General features: G+C 36.5%; 1 protein-coding gene across 2 annotated transcripts; it reads right to left on the bottom strand.

Annotated features, from left to right (window-relative positions):
- Positions 1 to 1,419: 1,419 nt before the first annotated feature.
- LOC140159037 (uncharacterized) lies at positions 1,420 to 25,649 on the bottom strand. Of its 2 annotated transcripts, XM_072182363.1 has the most exons (12): positions 25,529 to 25,649; positions 24,433 to 24,473; positions 21,469 to 21,635; positions 20,554 to 20,724; positions 19,665 to 19,713; positions 17,268 to 17,350; positions 13,554 to 13,797; positions 12,532 to 12,564; positions 7,874 to 8,086; positions 5,388 to 5,527; positions 4,834 to 4,929; positions 1,420 to 4,104 (listed from the first exon to the last, which is right to left on the bottom strand). In XM_072182363.1, exons 1-12 carry the CDS (start codon positions 25,582 to 25,584, stop codon positions 3,775 to 3,777), a joined length of 1,623 nt encoding a protein of 540 aa, XP_072038464.1. In that variant the 5' UTR covers positions 25,585 to 25,649; the 3' UTR covers positions 1,420 to 3,774. The 2 variants fall into 2 exon arrangements, with proteins under 2 accessions (XP_072038464.1, XP_072038465.1); XM_072182364.1 differs by lacking the exon at positions 12,532 to 12,564.
- Between the last annotated feature and the right edge of the window lie 1,919 nt (positions 25,650 to 27,568).

Below are 27,568 nucleotides of genomic sequence, written 5' to 3'. Positions count from 1 at the left end.
TTCCAGTTGAAATCCATACACCTCTATGGAGGACATGATCTCAATCTCCCACACAGGGGGTGAAGATTTTATATGGAATCACCATTCAGGTAACCCCATTTGAAATTCACACTCCCTGTGTGGAAGATTAAGGTTGTGTCTTCCATAGGGGTTGTGTGGATTTCAATTAGAATTGCCCAAGCCTGCCAAGGACATCTGGAAAAATATCCTGGCTTATATCCCAGGGGCTACGCCACTGATCCTCTCATAATCAAGATTATACCTTCATGAAAAAGCCAATTCAAATTGTGTTTTAAGGTATTATTATATCATTTTCTACTGCTAAGCAAACAAAATATTTTCGTAATATTTGCAAATGGCCGCACAAAGGTTGCCAGAAAGCGTTTAAATGTTGGGTTATATAAAGATCATTTTCAGAACATTTCCAAACATTTGCAACTTATGTTAATTAAATGCCTGCAAAACACCTTCTCTCAAATTATTTTGCAAAGATAAAATATTTTGCCGACACATTTTGTCAAAAAAACAAACCAAACATTTTGGTAAAATTATAATGAATGTATAAAACATTAATAATTTGTATATATGGTCTTAATGTAACCAAACATTTAAATGTTATTAACATCAGGGGTAGTGCTAAGTTGCTTTTTGGGGTCCCGGACCCACCAAAATAGAGTTCGGACCCCCTGTTTTTAAATTTTCTGCAAGTTCAGGGTCCCTGCAGACCCCAGTTTTTCAATCTAGCGCTATTGCAGACATACTATTTATGCTGCATTTGTGCAACGGGGACTCACCAAACTCTACTCCGGACCCCTTACTTTTTAATTTTCTGCAAGTTCGGGGGTCCCTGCGGACACTGGAGTGTTTAGTTCTAGCGCTACCCCTGATTAACATGTTGTTTTTGTTTTAATTGTGAAAAATGATTTCAAAACTTACTACAAACATTCTTAAAAATGCATTTGTGATGGCTGGGTAGTTAACAATAATAGAACCACATCATGAATAACAGATATATGCATTTGAGGCAATGATATTGTGTTATTTTGAATGTCTGACTGGGATCTTTGTACACAATTTGTTTCATCATCTATGCATAATACTGTTCCAATAAACAATCCCAATAAACTATCATTTATCAGGTCTCACTTGTTCATGTTGAGTCACAAAGGCTTAAACCTACAATTACAAAAATAGTTCCACAATGACAACAAACCCAGTTATACTTAGTTTAACTGGATAGTCATTTTGGGAGAGAGATTGCAAGCTTGCTGTATTTTTATATTTGCTCATTATCAAACGTTTGGACTTTTCAAAAATATAGAGTGCTTAATTGACCTTTTGCATCGACCCGCCATCTTGCTACCAAACCAGGTTCTCCCTGCAAATGCGTGCGCAAAAGTGCATTTTGTAATTAAAGGCGTAAACACAGAAAACATGCACTTGGTGTGTATAACCTCATTTTGAGATGACCAAGCCTGCTGATTTCTTACAATAATATGATTTTGGAAACCACCATAATTAGTAAGCCTCTACTACAAAGATTTTAGTTTGAATCTTATAAATGACATGGATGTCATAAAATTAAAGATTTGTACCTTCTCCAGAATATGATTTTGGAAACCACCATAATTAGTAAGCCTCTACTACAAAGATTTTAGTTTGAATCTTGTAAATGACATGGATGTCATAAAATGAAAGATTTGTACCTTATCCAGAAAAATGTTGCACACATTTAAGTCCAGTTCAAAATTTGATTTTCACGTTCATACAAGATATTATAACAAACTGTCACAAAGTTTCTAAATCAAAAAGTAGAATCTGGCTTTTCAACCTCAGTTAAAAAAAAAGTTTTTATTTTGCATCAAATCAAACTCTCTCCCAAACACAACAATTGTCAATGGTACTTTTTGAGGTATTTCAATTCAAATAAGCTATTGCTCCTATATGTAATTCTCAGACACAGGTGTACATAGCTGGATTTGTGTCAAGGTGTGTGTGTACTTCGCAGAAGCTCCGACATTATAGACCAGTTTCTTGGTAGAAACCATGTGTAACGTAATATTTTTGAGTCATGCATAGTTTACAGAATGCTTGTGAGATACACTCGCTGTTTTCAAATGTACAAGCTGTGTCTGAAAATTAGATATAGGAGCAGTAGCATAGGCCTTGAAGAAAACAGTACACTTTTAAAAGATTCCCTGATCGTTATATCAGTTAACATCAAGTATCATACACTTTTTTTTATCTTCCTTATTAATTTCTTAGACCTGATTTTTTCCTAAGTCTTGAAAATCTTCTGGTCATCAAGTACAATCATCAAGTCAACAAATTTTCTTTCCTACATAAATGCTTGTACTTGTGTGTACGAAAATGTTTATATTGGGCTTACATTTTACGTATCCAAAATCCCCTGAGACAATAAAAAACAAGAATCATGTTAGGCGTAATTAATACAGCCTCTTATTTCTAACCAACTATGTAAATGAACTCGTAATAACTCGACAAAGAATTGTACAATAACATTGTCATGATGAGAGCCCAAAACAGAATTTTCTTCAAGGCCCTACGAGGTACATAGAAACATGGACAGAGGTATTATTCGCAACATTACATAGTTACATTTTTAACATTCAGTGCCTCTGTTCAGTGACCCCTTGAACTTTTAAATGCCGATCGATGTGAGATTTTGTGGTGAGGTAGATGATGTTAAAATTAGCATTTAATAAACATCATTTAGTCTGCCTTCATTGTACATGTGCAGACAGACAATCATTGGTTGCTACGATAGCATTTTAGTAAGGAAGCCTAATTATATCACTTTTTTGTCCTGCTGCTAAAATTCTAAGGAATACAAAATCAAGAAAATACTGATAGTCTTTTCGTCAGTGAGGTATGTCAACGTAAGTTTGGGGTTGCTACTGAACCATATATTTACACATAAAACTACATGACCATTCTGACGATTCTTGTCCCTGCAGATATGGCCATGTTGCCCTGACTGCCCTTTTACAAATACCCGTCTAGAATTCATCACCCGTTTGTTTGTTTTATCAAATCATTTGTCTGAAGGTCACTGAGCAGTGTCAACGAATCCCAAATACTACAAAGTGTAATGCTTATAGCCTTCAGACATGTAACAGTGTGTATCAAGAAAAAATATATACAAAAATCTCTGATTGGTCAATTACACAATATCTTCATTTTAATCACCAATCAGAATGGAGCTTTGCAAATAATTCACCCCAATTTTTTGTGTGGTGAAATTATTCTAAAAATGTTGCTGATTGGTCAAATTGATAATGAAAACTTCTTTGTGACCAATGGGCAGGTAGTTCTCATGGGGTTAACATAATACTCATCATTGTGGCAGTAACCAGAAGCAGGCTACACTCACAAACAAACGGGCAATATTTTGGTATGATAAAACTTGAAGAAAAAAAATCCACACAAGGTTATTGATCATGTTACGGTTTTATTTTTTTTTCTTGAGACACACTGTAGACTGGAAGGCAAACATCAAAATGCTGTTCAGAATTCTTCAAACAAACTTGATTTAAATGTGATTGTCCTTTGTACAAAAAATGAAATTATCCAGTCCTCACAGACATACTTCAGACATCTCCCCAATCACAACCATTTTTTTGGTATTGGTTGATTGATTTGTCACTAGTGCATAAACTGGTTGAAGAGACACAATAACAACCTCTAACACTTCTTTCAGTTGATTCACTTTAAGTCAAACAAGTTTGTTCGGTGAAGAATTATGAACAGGTCTTACAAGAATATATATAACGACACTTCACCGCCTGTATGGATGAAACTGTTGTGCTTGCTGTACGGCTCCTCCAGCTCGTTGCTGATAATTGGCACCGGGGGCGCCGGGAGCGCCAGGGGCACCAGGGGGTGCTCCTCCCATACCGCCAGGGGGCTGACCATAGTTGCCCTGTTGTGGTGTTTGCTGTTGCTGCATGCCTTGCTGTTGCTGTTGCATGGGAGGTCTGGGTTGCTGCTGCTGCTGTTGCATCGGAGCTGGTTGTTGTTGCTGCTGTTGTTGTTGTTGTTGTTGACCGTTGTAATTTCCAGCCATGGCTTGACCATATGCACCTACATTGTGAGTAACAGAATTATGATACAAAAATTGTGACAATAGAGTTGGGTTTTATTTTTCATTGCCTAACCTACAATACCTGTCTTATATCACAACTTACTAAACACATGAAAAAAGTCAGTTCCCCTTTGTATCTGCAAAACTATTAATTGAATTAAAAAGAGGACTGGAGCATACCAATACCGACAGAGAATTTGAACCCAAAAGTGCTGATGATGCTCCGTGATGACATCCCACCAACGTAACTGGGCAAGATCGGTGTGCTCATTCAGATCTGGGGCGTCGTACGCCAAATACCTTGATCCTCCAACAACTCATTATTACACACATGATGAGGATATTACTAAACTTTATACATGCAAATACAGTGTCAGGTAGTGAAATTCACACTGCCTGATCATCCTCTATCAAAAGACATACGGTTTTACAACTTTTGAAATGACCCATTCCATCATTCAATATGCGCTCACTCATGCATGGAAGTACTATTTCGGTCAAAATTCTCAGACAGTGTTGGTATGATATGTTTGATGATGTGTGCACCCATTTTAATCAAATAACTAATAAATAGACAGGGGAACTTTTTGTAAAGTGTTTATAAACTAAATTTTTATAATATATGGACCGGCAACACAATAGGGTCCCCCCCCCCCGCCCTGATCTTAACTAAGACAAGCGGTTGCCACCACCTCCCAAAAACAAATTCCAAAAAATTATGTACTAACCTTGTTGGCCAGGTTGATTGTAGCCGGCTGCATTGTTATAATTGACCCGCTGTGGACCGTAACCTGAGGCTTCCTGAGCATAATTCCCCATATTTCCTGTCAACACAAGACAAGAAATGCTTCTTGAATGTCACAGTTATAAAACTGGAAGCCAATTAAACAAGAGCTGATTGCAAAGCTTTGCTAAGTATTGTAAATGGCCAAATCCATTGTAATTTTAATGATTATCCATTAGACAAAGGTTTATACTTGATAATTAGGCTTCATGTGACAGGGAACCAGCATACTTTTCAATGAATGCACCTGTTAAGTTTACAGTAAGGATCTTATCATATTGACCCCTTGCACGGATCCATCACCTTGCTCCTAAAACGATATGCTAGGTTCTAGATTTTTGTAGCTGTTCTTAGAACCAAAATGAGATTATTATAACCTGTGTATACAATGAGGGTCTGCTTGAAAAGCAGTGCTTGTCACTGAAGCAGTATAACCCTCACTAAAGAAAGAATAAATAAATAAATAAAATAAATACCAAATCAATCAGCCATACATACCTTGCTGTTGTGGCTGTTGAGGATTCCATAGTTTTGTTGTCCTCCATACGCTTGGCCATCACCACCTCCCTGATTTCCATACATGTTAGGCTGCTGTTGTTGCTGCGGCTGCCAGTTACCATAGTTCTGCTGAGGTTGTCCTGAAAAATACAATGTGAATGGAAGTTTTAACACTCTCCATGCAGGTGTCGACAGCAGACAACAAGTTTCAATTTTTTTTTTCAAAAATATTTCAAAATTGTAAATTTTCATGACCATATGTGACCCTTCGCCACAACTGAGCCCGGATGTCGCTAAACTTGATTTTGCGCTACAGTGAAAATTGACTTGAAAGGTCATTCCGATGAAAAATGAGATTTTTAAAGATTTGAAATGATTAATATGTTTTCTTACACTAGTCCAACTTTCATTGCAAAATATAAAGTAGAAACAAGTAAAAAACCTCATTTTCTGAAGCTTGTCGTTCTAAAAATATTCCTAAAATTGAGTAAAAGTGTTTTAGAGCGTCGAAATAATCGTGAAATTTGTCCACTGCTACGAAAAATTCTCTCGTTCGAGTGCCGCCATGTTTGGTATTGCCGGAAAGCTGGGGATTTCCAGATTCATTTTCTAGCGGATATTTTCATGTAATCATTGTTATTAGCCAATGAGAGGCCGTTTTACATGACCCTATTTTAGTATAAACATCTGGTTCATATGTTGCCAAGATTGTGCGAATGGACTGTTTGATTGGTCGAATTACGTCAGCTGACCCGATGATTCTGCGCAGTACGGATGTTAATAATTAGTGTTTATCTTTATATTTTAGCACAGAAGTTACATACTAAAAATGTTTAAATTATGGTAACTTGCTGTTAACATTACAAAAGCATTAGCCTAGCGCTCTTTTCAGAGCGGGCAGTTCAATAAGTGCTGTCAAGGGTCATCATGCTAATGACACAGTTATTTATGGTGAAAATTAAGTGTTCCAATTGATACTATAATCCTGTCTTTCATGTATTTGATGATTGTAGAATTCACAGAAAAATAAAACACTTAAAAATCGCAATGCAAAAATGGTACAAACTCGAAATGGCATCTAAATTCATAAGTTTAGTTATTTGTTCTGTTGCTATGGTGATGGTGTAAGATGTTAATTAGTATTAATTAGTGTTTATCTTTACATTTTTTTTAATTGTTTTAAGTGTTTCTTATTTGCTTTTATTGTATAAATTGTCTAAAAGCTTTCGTTAACACAGCTGATATCAACATTATTGGACATGGTTATGTGTGTGAATTTTCATCCGCTTATTTTTAACGATATCCGATACTGATTAATGAGTATCTAATTAATAACTCATTAAATATGCAAAAATAAGATGAAGTGTGGTTTCTTTCTCTTTTAATAATTAGGATAGGATATAATAAGTGTCTGTGCAAAGTTTGGTGGTAATAGCATGTATGGAAGGTAATGGTTGCTATGGTCAAAAGTTGTAAATCATTTAAAATTGGCAAATTTTGAAACCCCGACTTTAAACTGTGTTTTCTCGGTTTCGCATTTTGAAACCGTGACACCTTTGAACGACCATAACTTTACTTCTAGATATGCTATGAAGCTGGTTTAAGTGTTTTTTTAAAGCTTTATGGTATGGCCTTTACAAGTATTCCAAAACCTCAAAATGGTCTAGGGGCGACATCCGGGCTCAGTTGTGGTGTGGGGTCACATATTTGGAATCAGAATGAAAAATGTATTCAAATGAGTACAATTAAACAAGCCCAGATTTTTTTTCAGTAGTTCTTAAGATAGCTCTTGATATTTTGAGAAAATGCCTCAAAGCTTGGACTTTTTATACTGACGCAGAGCATTTATTAACAATCACCAAAACATAGAATTCGCAACCTATGACATCCCAGTATCAATACAAACTTGAAGTTTATTGTTCAATTTTTACAATCTTATGTTTAAAGCATGGATGGATCTTGTGTTGTACATATCAAGGATGAAAACATGATTAACTAAGCCATGTTGATGGTCCAGAATACCGTGGAAACTGTCCTATGGATGTGTTCTACTCATTCTGGGACACCCTGCACATAATCAAATACATACTACATTGCCTTCTTTCCTTGACATAAACCTGGTTATCGTAGGCAGCCTAGCATGCGCAAGGTTGCAGGTGCAAATCCTACATTGGCGAATTGGGCTATTCCATTTAAAATCCACACTACCCCTGTAGACAATTTTGGAAAAACCTGCCACAGGTGGAATATAAATTTCAAATGGAATGAGCACATTACAAAGCCCCATTTGATTTTCATACATCCTCTGAGAAAGATTCAACCTCAATCTTCCCCTGAGGGAGAGTGTGTTTCAAATGTAGCTGCTAATGTGTTAATTCCATTTGAAATTCATACTCCCTCTGTGCAAGATGTTTCCAAAATCTTCCACAGGGGTAGTGTGGATTTTAAATGGAATAGCCCCATTCTACTGAGTTGGGTAAACCTACCATAATTGTTAGGCTGTTGTTGCTGCTGCTGTTGCTGCTGTTGACCCCCTGCATAATTTCCTCCATAATTCTGTGGTGTTTGACCGTATGTGTTACCACCTTGCCCTTGATTCTGATTGTTGTAATTACCATACTGACCACCAGGTCCTGGTGTCTGTTGTTGCTGTTGACCACCAAACCCTCCTGGTTGCCCGCCTTGTTGACCAAAATTACCTGCAGTGAATAAGATCACACGATTTGTAATATGAAAGAAGGATCGAAACAAATTGATTTCAAAAGACACCAGTTGTTGCAGGGACTGCCTTAGCTCTCCACTGCTCTCCTTAATGATATAGGAGAGTGATTTGTAGCTCTCCTTAGTTGATCATTATCTCCTGACATTCTTTTGTAAATGCTCCAAAACAGCTCTCATTGAAAGCTGCAGAAGACTTGTTTAATGCTCTCCTGAAAATTACAAAAAAAGTCCCTGTTGTTGCTTGACAGAATTAGCATTTTTGTCTGTATTCGGCATCAAAACTAACAACTTGCACCAATACTTCACTTTAACTTTAAATGCATGTTTTCAACAAAACATTTACAGTAAATTGGAAAGAAAATTACTAAAGCTACATCTGCTTGCTAACGTTAACACAATTACATGCAATTTGTAAGCATTTTGTGAAGTAATCTTAAAAGAAATAGCTCATGTACATACCATTTGTAGGGTGAAAATTGATTTCCTATTAAGACTGAATGACCGATATGAAACTATTTTGTATTCTCCAGAATAGATTTCAAATTTCCCAAGAGAAGTCAATAGAGGACAGGTTTTTGAAACCTCTCTACTGAAAGAATAAGTTTGCAAGTACACATCACACTGATCGATAATACTGAAGATTATAGAAGTTTTCCCCGGTTGGTGGTAGAGTACTTACTACAAAAGACGTTCCAAGAAACAGACCAATTTTGTCTAACTGTAGCTAAACTTTTCAGAATTTGCAGATAATTAATTTTGGCAGTTTGCACTCAATATGGCCGGAAAATATGACTTTTGGTATAGCAATGGGTCTGACTTTTTGTGAAAAATTTATACATGGATGGGTCCACTTTCAAAATTTTTATACGACACATACCTACCCACACCAAACTTATTCACAAACACATTAAATTTTAAGTACTACTACTAAACAAATTACACTACACCTATGTGATGCAATCAAGCAAATCAGGCCTTTTGTCAAACAAAATCTGTTTGAACTGTAATATACTTATCCATGTGATCCAATAAGCCAGTAGGGTCACTCCATATCAAATCAAGGAGGCGCCCCACCTGACCCCCCTCAGATTTGCTTTATATTTTAGTCATATGTTGTACCTGTAAAAATATTAAAACCTGCAAATTTGAGGTCTGTAGCTCTTACGGATTTTCTGTGGCAGCCATTTAAAGTTGGAGTAGGGGGTCTAAATTTGGACCCAAAAGTTGCCCTTTAAATAAATTTCATCTTTGGGCGTTTGTGCCTTCTTTATAAAAAGAAAGAGAGGTCTGAAACTTTGCATACACACTAACTGCATGCCCAATTTGTCAAAAAATAAAAATAAAAAAAATTCTATAATTATGCGTTGTGTCACGGGCTCATTAAATATGCAAGAAAAAATGTAATGTTTTGTAAACTGGCAAGTTTAGCCCCTAAATTCACATTTTTGTCAGATTAATTATTTTTGTTGTCACCGATGCTATATATAGGATAAATACAATGCATACCCAAAAAATTGGGGTCACAACTCATTTACATTTCGAACAGCGCCCTCACGAAGATGGAATTTATTGCACATTCAACATTTTCAGGGGGCCCAAAGTCGATGTGGTCCACCTTCAAAGTTTATAAACATCACTTTTATATAACTACAAGTCTTAAATTACAACTTTGCTAAGTCCCAGTAATTGTATAGGTTGACTTCATATAAAATGACAAGCCCAAAGTTAACCATTTTCTTATGATTGCATGTAGTGCAAAAAGGGTGCAAATGTGCCGATTCGAAGGTTGAAAGTCAAATTGACCCCAATATTGAAAATAAAATGGAAATAAAAGTAAATAGGGCCAATAACTATGCATCTAGTCATTTATTTTCAATATTGTGGCCATTTTGACTTTTAAACCTTCCGAATTCGCACATTTGCAGTACATGCAATCATAAGAAAACGGTCAACTTTAGGCTTGTCGTTTTATATGAAGTCAATCTATAAAATTAATGGGATTGAGCAAAGTTGCAATTTAAGACTAGTAGTCATATAAAAGTGATGTTTTATAAATTTTGAAGGTTGACCACATCGACTTTGGGCCCCATGAAAATGTTGAATTTGCAATAAATTTCATCTTCGTGAGGGCGCTGTTCGCAATGTAAATGAGTTGTGACCTAAATGTTTTGGGTATGCATTGTATTTATCCTATATATATCATCGGTGACAACAAAAAATAATTAATCTGACAAAAAATGTGAATTTAGGGGGGCTAAACTTGCCAGTTTACAAAACATCTTCGTGAGGGCGCTGCTCTCCAACTTTAAATGGCTACCATAAAAAATCTGTATATATTGAAAACGAAATGGAAATACAAGTAAATAGGGCCAATAACTACTCATCTAATCATTTATTTTTAATATTGTGGCCAATTTGACTTTCAAGCCTTCCGAATTCGCACATTTGCACTACATGCAATCATAAGAAAATGGTCAACTTTGGGCTTGTCATTTTATATGAAGTCAACCTATACAATTACTGGGACTTAGCAAAGTTGTAATTTAAGACTAGCAGTTATATAAAAGTGATGTTTTATAAATTTTGAAGGTGGACCACATCGACTTTGGGCCCCCTGAAAATGTTGAATTTGCAATAAATTTCACCTTCGTGAGGGCGCTGTTCGAAATGTAAATGAGTTGTGACCCCAATTTTTTGGGTATGCATTGTATTTATCCTATATATAGCATCGGTGAAAACAAAAATAATTAATCTGACAAAAATGTGAATTTAGGGGGCTAAACTTGCCAGTTTACAAAACATTACATTTTTTCTTGCATATTTAATGACCCCGTGACACAACGCAAAATTACAGAATTTTTTATTTTTTATTTTTGACAATTTGGGCATGCAGTTAGTGTGTATGCAAAGTTTCAGACCTCTCTTTCTTTTTATAAAGAAGGCACAGACTCCCAAAGATGAAATTTATTTAAGGGGTAACTTTTGGGTCCAAATTTAGACCTCCCTACTCCAACTTTAAATGCCTGCCACAGAAAATCCGTAAGAGCTACAGACCTCAAATTTGCAGGTTTTTAATATTTTTACAGGTACAACATATGACTAAAATATAAAGCAAATCTGAGGGGGTCAGGTGGGGCGCCTCCTTGATTTGATATGGAGTGACCCAGTAACATCATCAATATTGGATATACAGCTCCAGAGAGATGAATATATTAATTTTGCAGAACAACTCAATTTCGATACGCACCTTTAGGGTTTCTCATGCGGATATCGAATTGTACCCAAATTCCTTCCCACAGTACAATATGCATACTGCATAACAAAGGAGATGGATTGACCTCTGAACTGTATCTATTGTTATGCAATATGCCTATTACCTTGTGGGAAGGAATTTCGGTACAAATCGACATCCAGTAGAGAAACCATAAAGGTGTGTATTAAAAACTGTTTTCACCATATCTCAAAATATAATTGAGTGACAAATGACCCGTATTTGCTTCATCACGTGACTATAATAAGCAAACGGGAACAGTCCATTTATAGTCAAAGGGTCAGTAGTCCAAACATGGTTACAGTTAGGGTTTAGGGCATTTTAGGTTAGGATTAGGTTTAGTGTTAGGATTAGGCTATGGTAATGATTGAGTTATGATTAGAGTTAGGGTTAGGTTTAGGGTCATGTTTAGATCAGTGCTGAGGTTATGTGTTAGGGTGAAGTTTATGGTTATGTGTAAGGATTCAGGTTTATAATACTTTAATTTAGTTTTTGGACTGATGACCCTTCAGACAATCAACCTGTAAATAAGCTAACAGCTAAATCAGTAAATATATCTGAAAATATGGTTTATATTGGGCCATTCCATTTGAAATCCATACACCCCCTATGGAAGACATGACCTTAATCTTCAACACAGGGAGTGTGAATTTCAAATGGGGTTATCGGAATGGGTGACTCCATTTGAAATCTACATCCCCTGTGTGGGAGATTAAGGTTGTGTCTTCCATAGGGGTACAGTATATGGATTTCAATTAAGCCCATTTAAAATCTGAAACAGTATACAGATGGGTTGAATCGGCCGCAGTAGGTATCCTGGAGTATCCTGTTTGGTATATAGATATAACAAGATGATATAAAGAGGTAGGAATTCATCATGGGGTGCCATGAATTAATCAAACTGACATAGAGAATGCAACTGCTCTTGCATCTCTTTGAAAGTCTGTCTTGAAACTTCTTGAAGGCTAAGAAAAGACTCCATCGAAAATAAACAAACAAATAAAAGACAAACAAACAACAACTTAAGAAGAGCTACAGGAAAAACAAGTTACGATTTCTACCCCAAAGAGCTCCAGCATTTCACTACATTTGGCTACAAGATGAAACTGATCAGGCAGACTAGCAGCAGCATATCTATACACACACACTTACCCATGGGGGGCTGTTGAGGCTGATTCCAACCACCTGAAACCCACAACACGGCATACAAAATTATGTAAGTCTTACTGTTAATTACCACAATATACAATCTTATTATTAGTATTTTAAGGTTCCAAATTATGTGACCATTTACCACAAATGAGGCTGGAAAATGTGCTTCATTATTTTTGTTAGATCTTGCTTTTAAAGATATATGATAAAATTGTTCTGAATTTAAACTCTATGATGCTATACTGTGCATGTCCTTTAATTTTCCATTACATAGAAAGAGAAAGCCTGGGGAACAGACCTTATTGCTCTTATGTAGTATGCTTAGGGAGATTGTGGTGGTATGATGTACCTGACCAAGTTGCATCACTGGCCTGGGAGTCCACAGTCCAAGGAACCATGCGATGTGGTTGAAGGTTCGTGGCCAACTGATGATAATAATTTTAAGTAGCTAGGAATGGCTTCAAGCCTAACCGCTGGAGCCCTGACAGAATCAGCTACTGAGACTGGTTGCTATTGTTTGGAATAAAAACTGTTAAAACTGCTGGTTCTGTCATGGGGCAAGCGGTCATAAAGTGTCATCCCTTAAAAAGGTGATCAATAGTTTTATTGAGATATGCAATGGACTTCATTTAAAAATAGCTGTATACTTTCCAGCCTTTTTGTGTTCAACAGTCACATAGACATTTTAGGTGTAATTAATTTAGTTCACACATTAGTCTGGTCAGAGTATACTAGTACTGTGCATGGGGGGATATATAAGGCACAAGACAAACCAGGGTTGAGAGCCAGAAAGCCTCAACTCACAATCACCTGCTCCCACAAAATGAGCATAAAGTTGCCAGGACACTATAGAAGATACAGTATCAATCCTGACAAAATTCAATAGAAAACAAAAGACATCATGGAGGAAATATTAATTTTTGAAGGCCAAAGCAAGGAGCCAACTTTAAGCTCATTTTGTGAGAGCTGGTCATAGTGAGTTACGGCTTTCCAGTTCTGAACCCTCGAAATGTAGGACTGACCTCCAAAATTATTCTGTTGGTTAAAACCTCCTGGCTGTGCTCCTCCATAGCTAGCTGCCTGGTTTTGGTTCCATCCTCCTGGACCTTGACCTTGATTCCAGCCTGCAGGAGGACCACCTGCGCCCATTGGTGGTCCACCTTGACCCATAGGTGGCCCACCTTGGTTCATGGGTCCGGCGTTGAATATTCTGCCACCTGGCGGTCCACCCTGAGCATCTCGAGGCTGCGCTCTTTTGATCTCAACCTGTTTTAAAAGTCACAAAAAATGTTTTATACACACACAAATGACTTACAAATCTCACAAGAAGCTGAGAAGGTTGACCTTATTATTTGCACTATGGTACTACACAAATCTGCACTGTTACACACGGACCATGAGATCACATTTTGAAAGCATGTATATCATACCATACATCACAATGATACTCTTGTGAAAGATCAACCTCCTAGCTATCTGTATAGTGTATACCATGTCATATATCACTGTCTACATGTAGAAACACTCATAGTTACATGTAGAAACACTCATAGTTTCTTTTTCTCTTTCAATTTTATTCGAGACATTCAAATTTCATAACCTTTATAATGATGTAAATTCTATTTTGCAAGATTTAAAATGGAAATTTTTTTTGACAATAAAAGTATACCAACGTTGTGAAAATCAATTGTTTTGGGAGTATAACCTCTTAACAATAATTAAACTACTTGGAGCAGAAACATCTATAACTATTTTACACTGATATCTGAATGTTAAATATGCAAGTTAATTCATAAACAACTTAATACTCTACAAGTGACAAAAATTTGATCAGTCGAGTATTACCATTACTTGTGCTGAGGAATATATTTATACAAAAGTACAACTTTCCGGCTCTGAAGATGGCACTCGCTAGAGTTCTGAAAGCTCAACCCTCTGACAGGGACTTCTCTAGGGAAAGATTAAATCTTACTCAAAAGTACAACTTACTAACGTGAAAAAACAAAGGCAATAATCCAAACACTGTGTACGGTGAGTAAATGAGGCTTACTTTACAAAGCTAATGTACAACTTATAACGTACTTACACTAAAGTACTGGTACATTACTACTTTGGATTTGGCTTATTACTCAAGTACAACATTGTCATTGAGGTTATAGATATACTACCGTGCTCCAAGTATTTTAACATGACCAAAAAGTTTGAAAACCGACTCCAAGTGTGAAGATATATCTCCCTACTCTTCATGAAGAGATTTTACGATGGTGACATTTTGACATCTCATACCTTATTGACCACCTGTACATGTGCAGTAAAACCTCAGAAGAGGCACTTTATACACAAGCACTTGTAGCCGCCCCTTTTACAGTCAGTCTTCTCTGAAGTACAAAGTACCGACGCGGACGCACACATTGTGCCGACTTTGAAGGCATGCATACCTGCAGCAGAGACGCAGCACTACGCACTGTTAATGCACTGTATACGCGCACGTTGTCACTTTGTACAAACTGTAAGAGACCTGTAGCAAGTGAGGAAATATTTCGCACCATATTGATGTCAAAGTATCACAATCATCTGAGATTTCTTTCACCCATAACTTTTACACACACAAGCTGTTATTCCGCATCTATCGCTCACTCTCTCATATTGAACATACATATTTTAGTAAGCTTAGTTAATGTAGCAGAGATGATCCAGAAGTCACTTCCGTAGTCAACTTTTCAGCACATATCCTACACAAAGAAAAAACAGGTAAGTTGAAGAGCGACTCCCTAACTTCCATCAAGAAAGCACTGACGGTAGTACGAGAAACACACTTACGGCAGCTGATGACATCGTGCTCTGAACCAGATGAAAGAAATTGTCTCGCAGAGGACGCTGGTATTTTTGTAAGACCAAATTATAAGTCAACCAAATAAAAAACGAATTTTGTGACTTACAACTACAGATTTTTGACCACATATTCCAGAATACAAAATACCAGAAGAAAACTGCCAGGAATAAAGTCCAACAAATCAAAAGAAATAACTGCAAATGATTTCAATTATTTTGAAGTATACATGTACTAAATTGAATAAAACTTCAAAGTCAACAACTGATTTGAATTAAAAGAAAAAAACACTTTGTCACAACAAAATGAGGAAAGATTGACAAAACTACACTAGTACTACAAACAGCAGGGAGAATGTTAGCTTTAGTTATTAATTCAACGTAATCTACAATCTGCACAAAGGGGAAACACAACCACATATTTCATAATACATGGTGAATAGTTGCAGAGGTAAACGGTACTGAACAGCTAACAGTAACAACCTCACTCTTACATACTTGATGAAGGATGTTTAGTGTTTTAGAAATTGTCTTGGGGAGTGGCATAGCTTTGAGAAAATTGACAAAGAAACCTTCAACTGTACTGCACAACTATTTTGGGAGTTAAATCATGCCGTCATGCTTTCTGATGTTCTGTTTGGTGGAGGACTTGCTATCTTTTAAACTGTGCACAGTACATTGGGATTGGGAATAACCACTTTATAGCAAAACATCCTTCATTTTATTTCACTCCTTTCACTTTCATCTTCACTATCGTCTTACATTCCGTACTTAATTACCCAACATTGAAAACTTCCATGGCAATTGCAACAGTTCATATGAGGTACTTTTTTGTCAAATCAAATACAACTATTGAATTGAAAATATTCATGTTCAGATGTTATGTAAAAGATGGTCAAAAAGAAGACAAACGATCACCATAACATACATAAAAGTAATGTCACTGCCGGGGTCACTGCCTACTAACTTTACAAAGATCCACTTTATGCGAAATTAGAAAGGATATTGTTTGCTGATGACATGACATCGTATCTTACAATTTATCAATTGGGATAGGCTAGGGCTGCTAGGAATACGCAATTTTGGAGGTCAAAAAATGCACCCCGATTTTCCAAAAGCAAAAATATGCGATTTCACGCCAAAAATGCAAAATCTAATCTTACGATTTGTACATTTTTTTTTTGCAGAGGCAAATAAAATAATATGACAATCCAAAGGTACCCGATTGAATATGACCACCATGGAAGTTTGCAGTGTTGAAGACCAGAGATTTACTCAAAACAAAATACTGAATACTACTGATGTAACTGCAATCACTCGATTTAAATAACAAAATCACCCATAGCCATGAATGACCAGGGCGGGGTTTCGCTAAACTTTATGACACATTGCGAGTTGCAAAATCCATTACAAGTTATGAAAAATGGGAAGCTCTATTTAAATAAAGAGAGATTATGATTGGTACACTACAAGATTCCTATTACGGCCGCCTGCACAGGTACACCGTCGCCAAGGTACCTGACTGGTGCACACAAAGTACCTACATAGTACCAATGCTGCTACTGCACAGGACTCCAGCAGTGGTACTGCACTGGTACACCCCTGGTACTACACAGTACCAGCCAAGTACCTTAGGGACTGTGTACCTATGCAGGCAGACCCAATAGGAATTTTGTAGTGTATGTATTTTAAGCAATAGGGATTGTAACAGAACTGGTTATACAGTTTTGATGGGTTAATTTTGAGTGAGTGATATCTGTATTGTATCTGTCAAGAACTCTGTCAAGAACTCCAGATACACACACCAGTTATCACAGTGTTTGCAACTAATTCATTTGGTGTTCATATATTTCATTTTCTGCAAAACTCTGGACACAAACAAAAAACAAAAATCTTAAAGACTGCACCCTTTTTTCCAAAATCGTGACATATCGCCTCTCGCAAAGCTGGTTGACCGTCTGTTCGTTGTCAAAGGTGACAAAGCCAAAGCCTACAGCGTGTTGAATTCAATGGTGATGAGGTAGCATATGGTTAGATACAAGTAGTAGTAGATAGGTAGGTATACACTCAAAAGTATAGTACAGTTTTAGCTGTTGCAATATCACTATCCCACACACACCCCTATTAACTCCATGGGCACTACCGGCCTAATTATCAGCCTCTAAGACCTATTTTGATTGGTTTCAAAGAGGGCTATATCATGTATTGAGCCAATCAGAAATATGGTAAGAAAAGTTGGAAGGACTGCAGGGTAATAAGATTAAAATTACCAAAAGATCTAAAAGCCCTATTTTAATTGGTTACTCAAATGATCATATCATGTAATTAACCAATCGGGGGAACTGTAAGAATGGCGGTAGTGCCCATGGGGTTGACTCTAGTCCTAGGTCTAAATCCCTCTTAATTAGCCATTGCATCAGTATAAAAATATACAATGAAATTTATTTATAGAATGAAAAATAATTTGCTATAAATGATCCCAGCAGAAATGCAATGTCATAGAGAATTATTAGACTATCATAAATATTTAATGTTGCATATCTAGATTTTCATAACCATATTTTTTTCATTGCAAATCAAAAGATATTTTCCATACCCACGCATATTGCACATGATGCCATTTAAGATATCACTCCAACATAGGTCTAAGGCTATGCCTACCAACCCAGCTTTCACCTGAACTTAAAAATCCACATTCAAATGTCATGAAAGCCCACCCGCCTAATTATTAGTAATCACAGATGACAGTGCCACATAAACCCATCTTAAGTTTAAGGAAGTTACATCCCAGTTTTGCCACACAAATATTAAACTTGCAACCTGTAACCTGTTCTGGGGATGTCACATTGCAACAGCCAATTGACTTATCACTTGTACTTAGCTACATGTAGCTACACTGCTTTACAATACTTGAACCTACGGATGAAGAAACAGAACTAAATGGTGAAACAACGGTGGCACAGACGCAATTATCAGTGATTAACTGATAATATGACAGGCCACAATACACAATATGTAATTTAGTCTTCAAACAAAAAAGGAAAGCTTTACCTAAGCCTTGTCTAAGCTTTTGTCTAAGCCTGGTCTACACACTTAACCCATTAATTTAAAGTTAATAACAGAGCCCTCATAATCGAACATGTTTAATTTCATTTCATCTGGAAAACTGAATTTGATTTCAAGCTCACTTTTGGCACTTAAAAATGGTACCACCTACAAACAATACAAGCAAAATATTCTTAGCAAGCAAAACTCTATATTCTTTTTATTTTCTGTTTCATGATGCGCCTAACTAAGTACATCAAACTTCAAAACATTTTGCATCTAGATATTTTCCCTTGACTTAATTGAAACAGGTTTTACGTCAATAAGACTTCATTATAATTGTACTATCATATTGTTTTTAAACAGAACCACTTTTCAGGGATTAATAAGTAAATCCAATTGATATGACTTTCACTTAGCGATGTATTTTTGTAAACATTTGGATATTATATGAGATATCAGCTCTTCAACGTCTAGGCTCTACAATCTGGGGGGAAATTGATCTTATCATACTATGTACGAAAATACAATATGATACCAAATTGACTAAGTACACTGTTTGCCACAATTTCTTACCAATTTCGAAATAGCATAGAATCATCTGAGCCTAGCATGTTTTTAAATGGAACGGCATTTATTAAAATCCAAATGCACAGGGAAGTGACAAGAATACCCAAAATTTCCCAAAAGTACCCCAAATTTGTCAACAAATTATGATACAGTGTAGCACAGTACTTACCTAGAAATATCTTGTAAAAACATCAAACACAATAATAAACATTGGTATATTTATCTAGTGTAATTCTACTTTAATTCACATTTTAATAATATACGTCATATTGCCTTTTAATATAACACCTGTTTATTCATAAATTCCAATATTATATAAGATTGTTAAGCATGATACTTCAAGTTACATTAAATTTCCCGTTATAGAATAGGCTGAGGTATAAATACAAATGAAAATGTTCTGGAAAAAATCGCCAACTCAGCTGAAAAAAGGTGGGTTCATCAATTGGGAAAAGAAACAGTCCCATTTTAATAATACAAACTAGTTTACACTTGAATGTAACAGAATATAGTACATTATGATGTGATGAAAACTACAGTCAACAGCAAATGCACACGGTGCTGCAAATGCTGTTAACTGCGCATTTTAGTTTGGGTAGTTTAATTCCGGACTTTTAAAACCCATTCCTGCTATATATAATTTACGCATTCTACAAAATATGTTTTCTTTATTGTTCTGTTCATCTTACCTCTGCAATTGCCCGTAACTTTATCCATCATCAGCACAACTTCAAGAACCTGGAAAGAATTCAGTGGATTTGGTGAAGTTACAAAAATGTATACATATTACTTTTTTGTACCTAATATATTGGAATTTACTGGGCATTGTTTGAGGCATTGCTTGGAATACACTTCCTAGATTTTAACCAAAGGGTGGCTTCAAAACCCAACTGGCAATCGACCACGGTGCCCAGGCATAATTTCCTGAAACTGCTTAAACATTTCCTGAAAATGTATATTTCCCTATACTTTTGTACAGGGAAGAAAGATCCAAGCAAAATTTCCTCAAATCAGGAAATTTCCCGAAGATTTACATTTCTTTTTCCATCAAACATTTGCCTCAAATAAACGTCCCCTTTTGGAAAATGTAATGCCCCCAGGGTATTTAATAGTGGAAATACAGTATTCTTAAACACTTCACACCACATTTCTACCTTAAAGTAATGTGACCACCATAGATGAAATATACAGAACATTCACCAACAGGTCAAATCCCTATGCTTGATGAGGGCCCATCATTTGATATGCTGTTTGTGCCTATCAGGGAGCTGTATTAATTGTGTTAATTACAGCTCTACAGTGTCTGCTCTTTCAAGGGTCATAAGCATGCGTGATGGTGATCTTGGTAGCCCGGAGGTGCCATTTTGGCCTACATATACACAAATGATGTCAAGACTGCTGTGAAAAAATGTGCCGTAACAGGTGTAAAATGGGGTTAGCACTTGGAACAATTGGCTCTCATTATCCGATGGTGCTTGACTTTGCCTGTTGGCAATTCTAGAACCAAACTAGCAAGAAACAATTATGCAACTTACACTAGGAGAGAAGTAGAATATTTTACATCAAGTTGTTACTTACATTTCCGTATTTACCAAATTCTGTCTGGATATCTTCTTCACTTGTTTGCCCGACACCACCAATGAAAATCTTTTGTGAGAGTGGGGCATCGCCGCTGCCCATGATTCCGCCGCCCCCTGATCGACTCATTTCCCTGGATACATTACGAGGTAGACATTGTTTGGGGTCAATCTGAGGTCACACAAGAGTGGAAAGCCAATGGCAAAACACAAAAGAGAAAATTAATTGTTATATTAGATGTTTCAGTTTTGTATGAATAATTAATGAATATGAATACCACCAACATGTATTTCTGTCAAAAAAATCTATACACAACTCGTAATCTTTTGCTATCTTAGTAGCATTAAGCAGGGACTGCCTTTTGAGGAGAGTGAGAGCAATCGCTCTCTACTGCTCTCCTTAAATCTGATATGGAAGAGTGATTTTCAGCTCTCCTTAGTTGACCATTCTCTCCTTACATTCTATTGTAAATGATCTAAACAGCTCTGGCTCTAGAAGAGCTTTTTAATGCTCTCCTGCAAATTCCAAAAGACAGTCCCTGCATTAAGGCAAACAAAATCAGTTGTTGCCCTTTCTGCTATTCTTTGGTTCACCTCAAGTTTGTTAGTGACATGCATGTTTTTCACGGTTGTGCTGCAAGCGTGCTGACAAACTGCTTTTGTACACATGCATGAACCACACTGTTAACCTTACTTTTTGATACTGCGATCAGCAAATTACGAGCAAAGTCACCACCGAACTTGAGAATTCCCAAGTGGGAAAATATTAGCAATCAAATACCAAGGAATGACTTTTTGTTTGTTTGTTTGTATAACAGTGTGACAATTTTACATTATCCTTGCAAATAAATTGTAATAAATCAGGACCTGACTTTTGAAAGCATTAAAAAATTGAAAGAAACAAAGTTTAACATACCCTTTTTCCTTTTAGGAAGTGTGGACTGTCTTCAAGAACTTTCCTGACATCATCTTGATCTTTGTAGCGAATGAAACCAAAGCCTCTGGGTCTGTTTGTGTTTTGGTCTTTCATCAGGACACAGTCTGTCAGCTCACCATACTTGCTGAAGTACTCTTTGAAGTCCTCTGCATTTAAAAAGTACAAAAAAAATTATTAAAATTATTAAATATCAGGACTTGCCAACTACCATACGGTAGGCCTACTCTATTTGCTGAAGGAATCTTTAATGTTCTCTGCATTTTTAACAAGTATAAACAATTGTTTAATAATTAAAATAATCAAATATCAGTACCATACTGTTAACCCTTCAATTAGGGATGACCATCAAAATTTCATGTTGACCCTATTGCTACAAAATATTGTTTTCTGGGTAGAACTCATCAACAGAAGTATTTTGGTGGTTAAATGGTCAAAATCGGTCAAAAACTTTTCGAATTATGAATTATCAAAGTTTCCCATTCTCTGACCGGTCATTGGAACGAAATAAAATGCAAGGTCCAAAAATAGCAATTGGGAGCAAAATTGGCATAAGCATATATTTACCTTTATATATTTCTTTATTTTAACATATTTGCAAACATGAAACAAGCATATTGTGAAAGTATCAAAGGGTTTCTTATGAAATGGCACTTGTCTAGTCACTGGCATAACTTATTTTTTTCAAACCGAGGCATTGAAATCATGCATTTAGAGGACATTCGCCAAAAATCATCCAAGATAGCCGATATGGCACAAAATCAAAATTGCACTAAGAAGGTGAACTTTTTTTTTCACAACCAAGAATTTCAATGTTATTGGGTTTAATATGACCAATTAGTAGGTGTATGTAAACAAAATCTTAAGTTTTGAAGGTCATTGACTCATTCACAACAATTAGTGTTGGCCGATACCGATCTGTGAATCGGAGATCGGTGCCGATATGGACTGCATTGGCCTTGAATCTGAATCGGCAGATGAGCTATCAGCTGTCGATCTAGCTTACCGATCTCTGAACTTGACAGTAATAAAAGTACACAACAATTCTTTAAGCTTACCATTACTTTCTTATGTAACATTACTACTATTTAATGCCAATATATTTCCAAAAAACGTTGTTACCACCGCAAGAATCATGTCGTTTCATACTGTATTTTATAATATTATCCACTCAGTGACAACACTCCCGACTGTACAGGGCGTCCCTGGGAAAAATTTGTAAACACTTTAACACTCGACACGTGCGCCCTTCAATGTCGGGTTTCCCAAGGTGAATTTGAGGGCATGTTATTTTTAGAATCGCGCACATTCGCGCTATTCCTCCTCACACGGACGATTTCATCTCTTTATCTCCGAACACATGAATTCTTTCTGTAAACAACTCTGCACAACCAATCAGGATGGGAATTCTGCGGTATTCCCCAATACGTCATATGCATAAATTATTATAATATCGATGGAGCTGATTTAGCTGCAGGGTCATCGAATCAATTCGCGCAGTGATTCGCCTAACTTGGTAAACACGCAAATCAAAGTTGATTCGCGGAGAAGAAAGAAGAATAAAACAATCAAGAGAAATGGATTAATGATTAAACTTCCGACAATCGGAGGCACTGAGTGAGTAACGCTGGGACTTGGGGTGTAAAATGGTATTTTATTTGGGTTGATATTGACATGAAAAACCTCTAAAACGGTCATCATATTACATAGTTACAGGTTTGGGGAATTAAGCTTTGACCGTTAACATTACTGGGGCCCGACTTGAATGAACTTGTACTGGTTGTAGAATAACATTTAAGGAATCTGAATCGGGATCGGATCGGCCCGATCTGCTAATTTTCAGATCGGAGATCGGCAGATCCGATCTTGGGTTGGATCGGCCAACACTAACAACAATAGAGATTATCCACTTTACTCATCATGCTCATGTGTGACTTCTAACAAAAGGCGCTGGTTCCTGTAGTATTCCTCATTCAAACCAAAGATACTCAATACATTATGAGTATCTTTGTTCAAACCAATTCAATGCTTGACCTCGGAGTTACCTGCATGACTATCGCGGGCTATTTTGAAACAGTTATGGTTGCACATTCAGGTGAAAGTCCTAAACAAGGTATAGCCAGCAGCAAGTTGTAGATGGTATGGGCCTAAATATAACAAAACGTTTAGGATTGAAATCAGGTGAAAAATACATCAAATGAGCACGAAACTTCACATTTATGTTCAGAAAGGTGTCTTCTTAGCATGATTCGAAAGGAGTATGGAAATTCCAAAGGGAAGCTGGTGATTTAATTTGTAACTCAAGATCTACTTGTTCAATATTTTAACCTTTTTTACAGAGGGTATGACAGAGGTATTACTGGCAACTCTGCCAAATTTCAGCTCAGTAGGCCACGTTTTTCACCTGAAATTATTGACATGAATATTTTGTGCCATTCTTGAGCAGTGCTGAACTCAGCCACTGGCAATTAAGCGCACTGTGGCGATGGACCAATTTTGACTCGCACTTACAGAAAAAACGAAATAAGTTATGTTGCTGTAATTTGCAAGATAGTTACAAAATATAATTGGCAGTAACTTCCCAATTTTTACAGAAAAATATTGAAAATTAAAAGAATGAGATCAATTTAGAAATGTCTGTGCAAGCAGTGCACAGTTGAGCTCCCTGCATGTCTATGGGAGTGTTCTAATCAAGTTGATGGTTCATTGGTCATCCCTACTTCAATGCATGTTTTGATAAAAGTTGATACCAGTACATTGATCTCTAGCCCTTCCATTGAACATCCAAATAAAATACATCGAAAACATTTCAACAAATATATATACTCTAGCATGATACAGACAGAATACAACAGCATTGGCTTGCGGGTAACACTTTGAAATCCAAGTGTAACAGCTGTAGCCCAATTTTTGCAAATGGCTTGATTTCAAAGAAACAACACTTACCATCTGTAGTATCCTGCTTGATACCACCCACAAACATTTTTCTGAAAAAAGGGAAAAATAGTGCAGAGTTGATTAATTTGATTCTATGAATTGGGAGGTCAGTGAAATATGGACTTATAATATTCCATTCAATCCCCGCACATTGTTAATGGACTAGTTCATGTATATGTCGCCAAATGAAAATAATAAAAACATTTACATAACATTATATCATTCATTATAATATTATTTTAATTTGTTTTATAATATTAACATTCTTTTTCTTCCATGCAAGGTATTGCCAGTTGTGATCGGCTGTGTTTACTTCTGAACTTCCAATTCCATTGCGGCATTGCTTTACACCGTGTCATGCCTCAGCAAATTTACTCGAGAACCCTAGCTTTGAATTTGCAAACGATAGTTACGCATTCGATGCTAGAGTGCGTTGCTATCGTTTTTTGGTCAGACAGCGGTGCAATTTGTTGCACCGGAGGTTATTCATTCTGTAAAAATTGAAATTTGGATGAATGTAGTTTTGGTGCGTCAACTGTATCTTTTGAGCAAGATTTGCCTATTTTGGACAGTCTAAAATTTTTCTGAAGTATAATTTTAGCAACATTTTTGATGCGATCGCCCGTCGTGATCATTGGTGATCGGGTGTTTACTTCCGATTCCATTGCTTTACACGGTGTCATGCTTCAGCAAATCCGACTAGATTTTGAATGCAATGGTCTCTAGCCTAGAATGTGAAGCTATCTGTGAGCAAATTCTTGGCTAGAGTTCTCGAGCAAGAATAATGAAGAATCGATTGAGCATGCCATTGCCAAAACCTGAAACTTGCTTGCATCCCTGATAATTTGCATTCAATTTCCTAAAGCACCAAGACACTTGAGCAAGCCACTGCTATGCAGCTGCTGCTGTATGCTGATATCACATGAATCTATATGAAGGTCCATATCTTTGATCTGCAACATGGTGGCCATGCATAATATGCAAGGCAGTCGAATTCAACAGCTTTCCATTTTTGGTACCATTGTTTGTAAAAATTAAGTTGCTCACAAACACGATCAACAGCATTTATACAAATTTCGTAGCAAAATTCTAACACCTATCTTACCCTTCTTCACTATTCATTTTGAAAGATGTGTCTGGTTCACTTAAAACAATGTTCATTTACTGTAATTTCGGGGTTGCAACTCGGCAGAATTATAACATGGCTTCGCAGTGCAGTTGTTTTCCGATCCAAGCTGTGTGATTTAGTTTTTAGTTTTTTACTATTTTCTCAAGTAATACTTATTAATTCAGATATAGTTTAGTATTTTATTTCAAATCAAATATTATTTTTATTTTTAATATATACTTCAAATCCTAGTTCAATGTAATTAAATAAATTGTAATATTTCCACCAGGCTATGATATGTAAAATCACCAACCACGTTCATCCCTATAAAAATAATGTATCATTCCATATTATCATAATCTTATACGCAGTCAGTAAGCACTCCTGATTTTTTGTACTGCTGTACTTTAGTTAGCGAAAAGGCTATAATCAATTAGGGATGGATACGTTTGGGCAATATACAATGAGATAATAATGGCATCGAATATCCATATTACAAAGGGGGTCAACTTTTGAAGCGGCACGCAGTACCGTAATGTGCCTGTCAATAGGCCCCCTTTTCTGAAATCGAATACTGCATGGTGAATAGGTGATGATCCTTTTTTAAGGGTTTTCCGTCGTCACCCGATTCGACTCGACTATTGCGCCTCTTTTCAACGCGTGCGTACTCCGCGTGCTCGGCGTTGTGTTGCAGACATCGAGAACGATGCGTGTTGTGCGTGTCAATGCTATTTTTGCGCACCGGCGATAACCAGGGCCACAAAATAAAGAAATGAATAAGGGAATAAAATGGTCTAGATGTATGTTGCGAGCGCAGCGAGCAGGAAATTTGCATATTAGTAAGCGTTTCCGTACTGTTTTCCTAAGCCTTTTAGAGCGTTTTATTAAAAAGGCACCCAATGAATGTGTGCCAACAATCGCTTGCCCCCCTCTCGGCTTGCCAAAAATTGCTTCTGTTTGTTAGCTTCCCAAGTGGACTGACTTTGGATTGCGGTTTAGCCCTACATGCTTAACACGGCTCACGGTCTATGGATGAGATTGTCGGATTTCTGGCCTACTAAAATTGGCCATGATGTAATGCATCTTGGATCTGGCTTGTGATTGGTCGCCCAGATCTCGTTAATTGTTCAGTATTGAAGTGCTAATATAATTAGCATTCAATAATAATTATTACTTTTACTGTCACTAATATAATTATATAAACATTTTCATAACAATTTTATACTAGTATTTTGATGTAGGCCTAATAAATATCAGTATAATTTCGAGTTCAACTGAATGCTTTCATCATGATTAAAGGAAGTCTCCGGCAATCACAACATTATGCCTTATATGAAAGAAAAATAATTATCAAGCATGAATCACATAGTTTAAATGAAAACAAACTCATATAGTGACCATAAAAATGAATAAAAAGTTAAAAACATCCGACTCTCAACACGCGATATTCAAAATTCCCGGGCACCGAAATTGTCGAGTGCAATGACGTCCCAATAATACAATGAAGGCTGACGACAATTGAGCACAAACAATTATTACGTCATTGCACTTAAACTATTTCAGTGCGGGAATTTTGAATATCGACGGTGTTAGAGCCGACTGTTTTTATTAGTTTTTATGGTCAATATGAGTTTATTTTAAATAAAACCTTATGATTCGTGCTTGATAATTATTTTTTTAACATTATAAGGTATAATGTTATGATTGCCGGAGACCCCCTTTAATATTAGGGAAAAAATCAAAAGATCGATGACGTCCTATAAACGTAACTAGTTTCGTTTCTCAGTCGACCCCCTCCCTCCCTGCCAGAAACGTAATAATGAAATGTTGAAAATTTTGACATAATAATTATAATGACACATTCTTCAGACCGATGTTTTTGTACAAACGTAATCGAGTATTTTTACCCCCTCCCCCCTATTAAACGAAACTAGTTTCGTTTATAGGACGTCATCGATCTTTTGGTTTGTTCCCTAATATGTTTTATTTATCAAAAATCGACTATGGCATAGTCTACCATGCTCTCACCCAATGACC

Source organism: Amphiura filiformis, chromosome 8 (genome assembly GCF_039555335.1).
Source record: "Amphiura filiformis chromosome 8, Afil_fr2py, whole genome shotgun sequence".
Taxonomy (NCBI): domain Eukaryota; kingdom Metazoa; phylum Echinodermata; class Ophiuroidea; order Amphilepidida; family Amphiuridae; genus Amphiura; species Amphiura filiformis.
This window is presented reverse-complemented; position numbering and strand designations above follow the sequence as displayed.

What these genes read in the sequence shown, in the direction of transcription:
- LOC140159037 (XM_072182363.1), bottom strand. Translation starts at nt 25,584, where the DNA reads ATGAACATTGTTTTAAGTGAACCAGACACATCTTTCAAAATGAATAGT. An exon ending in CCAACAGAATAATTTTGGAG is followed by an intron (nt 12,565 to 13,553) that starts GTCAGTCCTACA and finishes TGTGGGTTTCAG; the next exon opens with GTGGTTGGAATCAGCCTCAA. An exon ending in CAATCAACCTGGCCAACAAG is followed by an intron (nt 4,105 to 4,833) that starts GTTAGTACATAA and finishes CTCACAATGTAG; the next exon opens with GTGCATATGGTCAAGCCATG.